We start from the raw sequence: 9,680 nt of genomic DNA, 5'->3' as shown, positions 1-9,680 counted from the left end.
AATAATAATAATAATAATAATAATAATAATAAAAATGATGATAACGATGATAATAATAATAATAATGATGATTATAATGATGATAATAATGATGATGATAATGATGATGATGATGATGATGATCAATTGTTAATAATAAAAATGATCATTATCATCATAATCATCATTATTATTATCATCATCGTCATCGCCATCGTCATCGTCGACGTCATCCTTATCACAAAGATTTCATAATGAATATTTATCGTATCTCTTCTTTATATTAAACATTATTTATACTTTCTTTTCTTCGTTTATTTTTTTTTTTTTGTTTTTTTTTTTTATTAATTCTTTTTAATATATCTTGAAGACTGTAGCTTATGGTAGAGAGATATCGTTACTGATCGTACCCCATAAAACGAGAAAGGACGAGAAAATGTGTATATCTTGCGTGTTTTATGCAGTCACAGATGCTGCGAAGGATCCAAAAATGAATATCGAAGAAAAAAGAGAGAGAGAGAGAGAGAGAGAGAGAACTCTGAACGATTTGTATCTCTTGTAATAAAGATTACGATACGTGAATATGGGATAGATATTTATTTAGATAAAATTGAGAACTATAGATTTTATTCAATTTGGCAAAGGAAAAAAAGAAAAGGAAAAAAAAAGAGGAAATAAAAAAGTTATACACGCATTCTCTTTTTTTTTATCGTGTAACACGTGCCTTATATATATATATATATATATATATATATATATATATATATATATATATAAACAAAATAAAACAAACATGTATATATATATATATATACATGTTTGTTTTATTTTGTTTCGTGTTCTTTTTTGTTTCGTTCTTTTTTTTTCTTTTTTTTTTTTTTTTTGTTATATCCCATCGAATCGTTTGATCTTCCCTTCCTCTCGTTTTCCTCGTTTTTCTCCAATTTCAACGTGTGTTACGTTCCGTCGATAGACGCCTAAGGGCATAGAACGTCGACGAGATCTAATTAATTTTCGGAAACTGACCTCCCTGTCCAGAATCCTGTCGAGTTTGCGTTATATTACCCTCGGAATATTGAATTACCTATCTCGGCGAATAACATTGACGTTCGCATTCATCAAGAATTTCATTTGACGAATAATCCAACATTGAAGAGAATTTTTCTATGGACGTTGATCATTAATCTCTTTTTATCTCCGTCTATATCTCTATCTCTATTTCTATAATCTATTTTCTTTTGGAAAAAATGAATCGACAGACAGCCGAGAGAAATGAAATTTTTCAAACGCCATATAAGCATTTTAAAAGTTATACGATGCTTGTAAAATAAATCTTTGAAAAATTTCATTTTTATTTAAGGATTATCAAGAAGAAATCTAAACATCGTGTATCTCGTAAGGATTTCTTTCTTTTTTTTTTTTTTTTTCTAAACGCGTTAATGAACTTTGTAATATACATTAGTATAAATAAATAATATAGATTGAATGATATTTCAAAAATTTCTGTAAGTAATAAATTATACAATTGAAAATAAAAAATGATAATTAATATATCTGTAGGCCAAATGTATGTGTGTGTGTGTGTGTGTGTGTGTATATATATATATTAAAATATATTAGATAAACATATTAATTGATATAAAAAAAATACAAATACCCAATATCAAAAATATAATAATATAGATCAAATAAAGATAATAATTTATATAAACAAAATTACAAAATGATAACAATAAGTTATTAATCGACATTTCAAAATTTGCGAACTATAAGCTATAATGAAAATAAATCAATGATAATATATTTATTATTTTAGATTTATAGTGTCGAAAATAAATATAAAAACAAAACAACAACAATAACAACAACAATAACAACAATAATAATTATAATAATAATAATAATAATAAATTGAATGAACGTATTAATTTATAATGTAGAAAATGCTCGTCTGAAAAGAGTAATCACATATTATTATGAATACACATCATTATTAACATAATATAATTGTTTCTTTAATTGTGTGATAAAAAATAACAATTCTGTCAGATATAGGGAGAGCTATACGTAAAAGTGTACGTATATATAGATATGTAAAAAAAAAAAAAAGACAAAAAGAAAGAAATAAAAAAAAAGAAAAATAACCATACGAAGACTTCCATTCTTGCACAGATATATATATCTGTGTATTAAAAAAAAATAACACACACACATAAACAAGATGTAGAGTGAGCTTAATTAGAAAGGTTCATTGTAAAAATGCACGTCACGAGCGAGGAGTTTGTACGAGCAGGCATCCGTAAGATGAGGCAAAGATGGGCCGGTAATGACACTTCGAATTTGTACTACGGGTTGACAAGCCCGATTCAACATAGAAACGTTTTCACTGTCGTTATTAACCATGCTGCGTGTATAGTACGCGCTTGCTTTTTTAATCTCTACTGCTTTGCACCCGATCTTTCTCATCTCCCTCATCTCTTCTTTCCTCTCTTATTCTCTCTCTCTCTCTCTCTCTCTCTCTGTCTCTTTCTCTCTCTTACTCGCTCGCTCGCTTGCTCTCACCTCATCCTCCTTCACCTTTTGACCCCTTCCGAATGAAAGAGCTCACGAGGCAGCTTTTTTCTCTTTACTCTTTCCTTCCACTCACTCATTCACTCACTCACTCACTCAGTCACTCGCTTTCTCTCTCTCTCTCTCTCTCTCTCTCTCTCTCTCTCTCTCTCTCTTTCTCTTTCACTATTGGACCCTCGACTTTCAGGGTAGCAGCAGATGTAGCTTCCCAGGGTAGTACGAGCAGGGGTTGTTACTCGTCGAAAGGGTTTCCATCGAAGTTCACGAGCAAGAAAGACAGAGAGAAAGATAAAGGAAGCAAGAGAGAGAGAAAGAGAAGGAAAGATTACATATATGCGTATATTAGAGAAAGAGAAAGAGAGAAAGAGAGTATGTATATATGTGTGCATATATATTTGTGCGTTAGTTAGAGAGATAGAGAACGCGTATATACGTAAAAGAGAGAGTAAGTGAATGTGTAATATAAAACAGAAAGAAAGAGAGAGTAAGAGAGAGAGAGAGAGAGAGAGAGAGAGAGAGAGAGAGAACGAGAAAGAGAGAAAGAGGGAAAAGGAGGCTTGGCACCCTTTGCACCCACAACGAGCAAGGGGTTGGAATATTCTTTTAATTACGGAGGTAATTTCCTCGAGGTTCGCTGCAGCGCGGTCAAACAATGCGCTTAGCCCTTATACCAGAGGAACGAACGAATTGCAAGCCTGGTTTGCGACAGCCGCGGCAGCGCCCATGGATAACGAACACCGCTCACGGTCTTTCGCCCTCTGAGCTCACGATAAAAAGGCCTGTTTCTAAATCCCCCTCCTCCTACTTCTCTCCTATTACATCTCTCTCTCTCTCTTCTCTTTTTCTCTTCTTTGGATTCTATTCGTGTGTAAAAATATAGTAGGTAACGTGCCGGCACACCCGTTTCGACGTTCATTTCGTGACGTCTTCGTCCTTCGTGTATAATCTTTTATAAGATAATCAGAATCTCTTAAAACTAAAAATAAATATTTTTTTTTGGTAAATTCTTTTAACGTTTATCTCACAAAAATAAACGTAAAGGTATGATTCGAGCGATTTGTTTGTTCTTTTTCTTGTCTCTTCTTTTTTCTTTCTTTCTTTTTCCTGTTTTTTTCCCCTTTTCTCTCTTTCTCTCTCTCTCTCTCTCTCTTTTTCTTTTTCCTGTCTTTTCTTTCTTTCTTCTTTCTATTTTTTGTTTCTTTTTCTTTTTCTTTCTTTCTTTCTTTTTTTTTTTTGTTCGCTAAGATAATCGCTAAGATATTAGGAGGCGAAAAGTTTCTTAATCATTTCTCGCTCCTTCTTATGGGATATTTCGAAGGGTCGTATTACAGCGAGAATAATAATTCAATTATGATCCTTGATAATTTTATATAGAACATATTTATTTATTTGCGAGTGTATTACTTTATTATTCAAACTTGTGGTTTATTGTAATTAACAAAAGTATCATATTATGCGTTTATGATATATATATATAATATTTGCTCTCTTTCTTTTTTTTTTATTATTAATATTATTATTATAAGCATAAAACGTATTCGATTGATCGCATGTCGATCAATCTTTTAATATAAATAAAGAGATATTATCTAACGATAATATTATTTTAGATTAAAAATATGTATATACGTAATATACATATATTTATATTCTTAAAATGTTATGGAATAAGTATAATATAAATATACTATGTCAAACATAACTTTTACCTTGCTTTTCCTTTTTGTTTCTTTTTTTTATCTGACCAAAAATGAATCCTTTGCGATTGACGAGTTAACAATTGATTTTTTTGTCAAAAAATAATAAAAAAAAAAAAAAAAAAAAGAAAAATAAATAAAAACGAAATAGAAAACTTAATCAAACATAAATATATACTATAAATGATCGTGTAATAATTTCAAAGTTCAAAGTATCGATTAATTTGTCAACTTTAGTACTACGTAATGCTATCGCATTAATTTTCTCTCATATAAATTCGTAATTCGTGATAGAACATAGTGTATTAGATTTTACGATGTAAATTACTTATAGAAAGAAAAGAAAAAGGTAGACAAAGAGAAAGAAAGAGAAAGAGATTTGCTCGACGTGTTAACAAAAAAAAAAAAAAAAAAAAAAAAAAAAAAGAAGAAGAAGAAGAAAAAAAGAAAAAGAAAGAAAAACCAAGAGAAAGAGAGAGAAAGAGGAAAAAGAAAGGAAGAGAGAGAGAGAGAGAGAGAGAGAAAAAAAGAGAAAACGTCGAAAAGCTGCGCGTGAGAAGAGATACGCTTGGAAAGGAGGAATAGCTTTAAACGGTAGTTAGAAAACAGGTTCTTGATCGTAATTACCGTCGCACGTCGGCCCTCTCGAATATCATTACTCTATTTAAACGACGAAGAAGAGAAGCAGGAAGCGAATGGTGACTTAATTAACGCGAGCGTTCGCGCGCGTACGCGCACGCACGTCAAAGTAACTCGATTTACAGGTATACATGGGCGGATTATATGCATACTACTACGTACATAGTTATTATATACATAGGTTTGTAACGCGTTACTACATTTTGAACAAGTAACTCAGGTCGACATTTTAATGCGTCCCAAAAGAAGAACAAAAAGAAGAAGAAGAAGAAGAAGAAGAACAAGAAGGAGAAGATTTAATGCAAGAACGATTTTTCGTCCAAATTAAAAAGATATCGATTGATACGTACGAATTAAAAAGATATCGATTGGATTCGATCGTATCGTTCGAGCGAAATGAATTTGCATTGGTGATAGTATGAAAAAAAAAAAAAAAGAAAAAAAAAGGAACAAGAAGAAAAAGAAAAACATTCATTCGCATCATTCGTTCTACATTTATTTTTATATTGTAATTAACAAATAAATGTAGCGATCGCCTTTTGCTCACGACGACGAAAAATGTGCGTGTTTGTTTGTTTGTTTGTATGTGCTTGCGTGCGTGCGTGCGTGCGTGCGTGCCTGCGTGCGTACGTGCGTGCGTGCATGAATGCTTGCGTGCGTGCCTGTGTTTTCCCATTTTGAATTCTCCCTTTAAACCCCCGAGAGGTTTATAAATTCAGTTAAATGGCACGTTTAATTAAAGCCTGAAAGATGGATCATCCCTCTTGGGTGGCGTTAACTGGCTCAGCGGCTGGCGAAATTTTAGGAGGTTACCGATTTGTCATAGAGTTCTGACGAGATAGAAAGAAATAAAGAGAGAGAGAGAGAGAGAGAGAGAGAGAGAGAGAGAGAGAGAGAGGGAGAGAGAGAGAAGGATGAGGACGAAAAAGAGAGATAGAAAAAGAGTCTTGAAAGTTTCATAACACGTGATCCCATGATCTATATCTATATCACAGTACACTTAACTACAGTAACACCGTAAACGGATTGATTGTCGTAAAAAAAAAAAAAGAAGAAATACTTTCTTTTTTTTTTTTTTCGTTTTTTTTTATTTCTTTCATAAATATCTAATCACCTGAATCGTTTCGTAGAGTCTAACGATACTCGGATGTTGCAACATCGATAATAGCTTAGCCTCACGAGTTAAATTCTTCATTACGTAATCCTGCCGGCCATGTTGGGTATCGATTATCTTCACTGCCACCTGTCAAAAGAAAAAACGAGAAAGAAAAGACGTTAACGCCGTTCAAAAATTGAAGCGTTTCTTTTTTTTTTCTTAATCGTACCGACCGACATTTTTCGAATCGACTTATTAAAAGGAACGTACAAAATCATCGATAATCAATCGTATTAACATATATCTAAATCCGGAAAGGATAAATATCGTCGGTTTATTTACGATAATAAAATTCAATAAAATATAGATTTTATTTATAACATGTATCCTAATACGTACGTATATCCTAACGGTGTGGGGGGAAGGGAGGGGGGAGGAAATGGAAGGAAAAGGGGATGATTTAAAAGATCTATCACTTTTCTATTATCTGTATATCTATCTCTAGGTATAGGTTTCTTCTTGAATTGGCAAGAGAGAGTATCAAGTACCTTCTATATGCCCTTTATGAAAGGCACATCGAGCCACTTTCTGAACGCGATAAAGCGAATACCTTGGGATTCGTATATGTTAAGACGAGTTTCAATATAAAGGAGAGAGAGAGAGAGAGGAGAGAGAGAGAAAGGGAAGGAAAAAGGAAGCTGCCAAGTCTCTCGTCCCTTTGATCCATGTTAAGGGCTTGAGGCGGTAATTCGTGCTAGGTAAAGCGATCGAAACGATGGACTTTGTGGCTCGTCACCTATCTCTCTCCATCTCTCTTTCTCTCTCTCTATCTATCTATCTATCTGTATATCTATCTATCTATATATATATATATATATATATATATATATATATATATACATATATATATATATATGTATATATATATATATCCTTCCGTTCCTTCTCTCTCAACGCTCCATCGGTTTCACGCTAAGGGAGGAAAGCGTAACGATGGATTATATTGGACGGTTTGGGATTATGCGCGCGCCGGAATGCAAATTAAGCCTGTGCCTGGGTACCTTCGAGCTATTCAAGACAGACTGTGAGATATATAGAGACGAAGTTATAGAAGGAAAGAGCTTTTGCAAGTTTCTATCGAATTTCACGTAAATGCGAATATTTATTGCTAGTATACGATGGATTATCATTTTTAATGGAAATTTTAATTTACCCTTTATCTATCTTTCTCTCTATATCTCTAACTCTTTTTATCTTTTTCATATGTATTTGCAATGATAACATATCGTACTTTTTGAAATATGAACATTTTACATTAGATATACTTGATATAATTAATTAAATATAAATATTAATATTAATTCGTGGTATATATATATTCTTTTTTTTTTTCTCAAATCTTTTAGTAATTAATTATATTGAATGTACAAAATGCTTATTGTATTTATATTTAATAATTGGTTAATAAGACAATAGAAATATAATATATACTTTGATAATTTCCAAAATTAATCGCAAAATTAATCCCATAGAAACGAATTATCTAACCACGCGAAGAATAATAGCCGATCGTTAACGAGTTAACTCGATTACGCACGATCGGGAAACTTTCAGGAAACTACCGACGAAGTTAATCTTATGATAAATTGATAATGTCGATCTAAGCGAACTAAGTACTTTTCACTTTAATGCGATACAGATATATATATATATCTGTATCGCATAGTATTATTATGTATATATATATATATATATATATATATATATATATATCTTTATACATACAGTTAAACGTTATGATTTCAATGCGTCGACAAACCGTAGAAGAGTTTCTTTAAAAGAAAACTTTTATTTCGCATTATCAAAAGTTTGAAGGAACACGCGGACGCGTTAACGTTATTCCGCAGGACGACCCAAGCGAGTTATCGATCATACATGGATCATTACCTAAAAGCGTTTCTCTCTCTCTCTCTCTCTCCCTCCCTATCTCTCTCTCTCTCTCTCTCTCTCTCTCTCTATTTTCTCTCTGTACGCGCGTTAAACTCGAGCCAAGCTGGTGGAAACGATATCTTTCCTGTCAAAGACACGAAACGGACGTCGTATACTGAAATGGCGTTGATTTTTCAATAGCTTCGATCTCTCTTACTCTTACTCTCTCTCTCTCTCTCTCTCTCTCTCTCTCTCTCTCTCTTACTCTTTATTACTATTCTAGAACAGTTTTCTAACACCCATAAAGTAAACCTTATCGATTATAACTTTGAAAGAGAAAAAGAGGGAGAGTGAGAGTAAGAGGGAGAGGGAGAGAAAGAGAGAGAGAGACCTTTCATATACCTATTAAACCTGAAAGGATCTTAATTTATACCCTTTTGCATCTTTATAACAGCTTATCCTGTCATAGTGTTAAATATATAAACCTAATAAGATTAGAAATTTTCTTTGAATTTATTCTTAGAATAATACGTCGTTTAACGAGCTTTCATTTCTACAGTAAGGAATAAAATAATATCATTTTTATTACTTCATGTTATTATTATAATTTCATAGATTTATTTATATGGTATTAAAATTAATGATATTAACAATCCGAATATTTTATATATTTATATTTTATATACTAAGAATATGTTTCTGATATATGTATATATATATATATATATATATATACATAATAATACTATTAGAAATGTTCTTGGAATTTATTCTTAAAATACATACAGTCATTTATAAATCTCTAATTTTTCATGAAAGTGATAAAATAGTAACGTTTTTTACTCCATGTATATTATTATATTTAGAAATTGATATAAAGCATTAATCATCAACTCCTAATATTTTATATATATATATCTTTTCCTTTCTTATATTCACAACATAATCTAATGTATACACTTAATAGGATTAAAAATGTTCTTTGAATTTATTTTTAGAATACGTCATTTACCATAACTCTCATTTTTCCACAAAATAATAAAATAATAACCCTTTTAATGATTATAATAATGATTTTTATTATTATTTTTAAAAATTTGTATATTATTAACCATACTTGTAATATTTCGAACAACATTAATTATATATATATATATATATATATATATATATATATATATATATATATATATATATATATTAAAATTATTGATTCAAAATATTGAATGCTATTATATTTGATTTCTTTTTTCTTGTGTTTTATTGTGAAGAGTATATATATATATATATATATTTTGCACTTCTGACAAGGGTGTTTCGCAGTTTAGCGGTACGTTTCGTTTCAGGAATGGGGAACGTTTCCGTCCTATGGAATTTTATGTCCTCGAGCTTCCAGGTCTCGGGAGCACCCGACAACAGATCGCATATCATTAGCGGTGGAGGAGGCAACGCGTATTCCCTTTGATCTTACTCCGCCGCTTTCCAAGCGAGAAAGAGAAGGGAAAGGAATGGATAGGGGGCGAAGGGAGAGGAAGTAGGAAAAGGGACAGTGAGCGAGTAGGAGAGAGAGGAAAGAGAGAGAAGGAGAGAGAGAGAGAGAAGAGAGAAATAGGAAGAGGAAAGTGCGCATGCTCGCTTCGCGCACTGTCTTCTTCTTCTTCTTCGAAAGAGAAAGAGAAAGAGAGAGAGAGAGAGAGAGAGAGAAAGAGAGAGAAAGAGAGAGAGAGAGAAGTATGGTACGATGGTTGGTTGTGCGTTGAGCTTAAGGT

The 9,680-nt window shown here is 31.8% G+C and overlaps 1 protein-coding gene and 1 long non-coding RNA gene across 5 annotated transcripts in view; one reads left to right on the top strand and one right to left on the bottom strand.

Annotated features, from left to right (window-relative positions):
* The window catches only part of LOC124430501 (MAP/microtubule affinity-regulating kinase 3-like), a 366,230-nt gene that overhangs the window by 62,913 nt on the left and 293,637 nt on the right, over positions 1-9,680 (bottom strand). For 3 of the 4 annotated variants that reach the window (XR_006943777.1, XM_046977178.1, XM_046977177.1), the window contains one exon: positions 6,001-6,129. The exons of the other annotated variant lie outside the window; for it this stretch is intronic. Coding sequence is in view for 2 of the 3 variants with exons in the window: in XM_046977178.1 (XP_046833134.1) it covers positions 6,001-6,129 (129 nt within the window). In the remaining variant the exon portion in view is untranslated. The remainder of the gene's footprint in view (positions 1-6,000; positions 6,130-9,680) is intronic. 4 annotated transcript variants of the gene reach the window in all.
* LOC124430503 overlaps positions 1-9,680 on the top strand; it is a 68,799-nt gene that overhangs the window by 9,445 nt on the left and 49,674 nt on the right. The window lies entirely within an intron of this gene.

This window comes from Vespa crabro, chromosome 18 (genome assembly GCF_910589235.1).
Source record: "Vespa crabro chromosome 18, iyVesCrab1.2, whole genome shotgun sequence".
NCBI classification, from domain to species: Eukaryota; Metazoa; Arthropoda; class Insecta; order Hymenoptera; family Vespidae; genus Vespa; species Vespa crabro.
The sequence above is the reverse complement of the archived record's forward strand: the minus strand, read 5'-3'. Positions and strand labels throughout refer to the sequence as shown.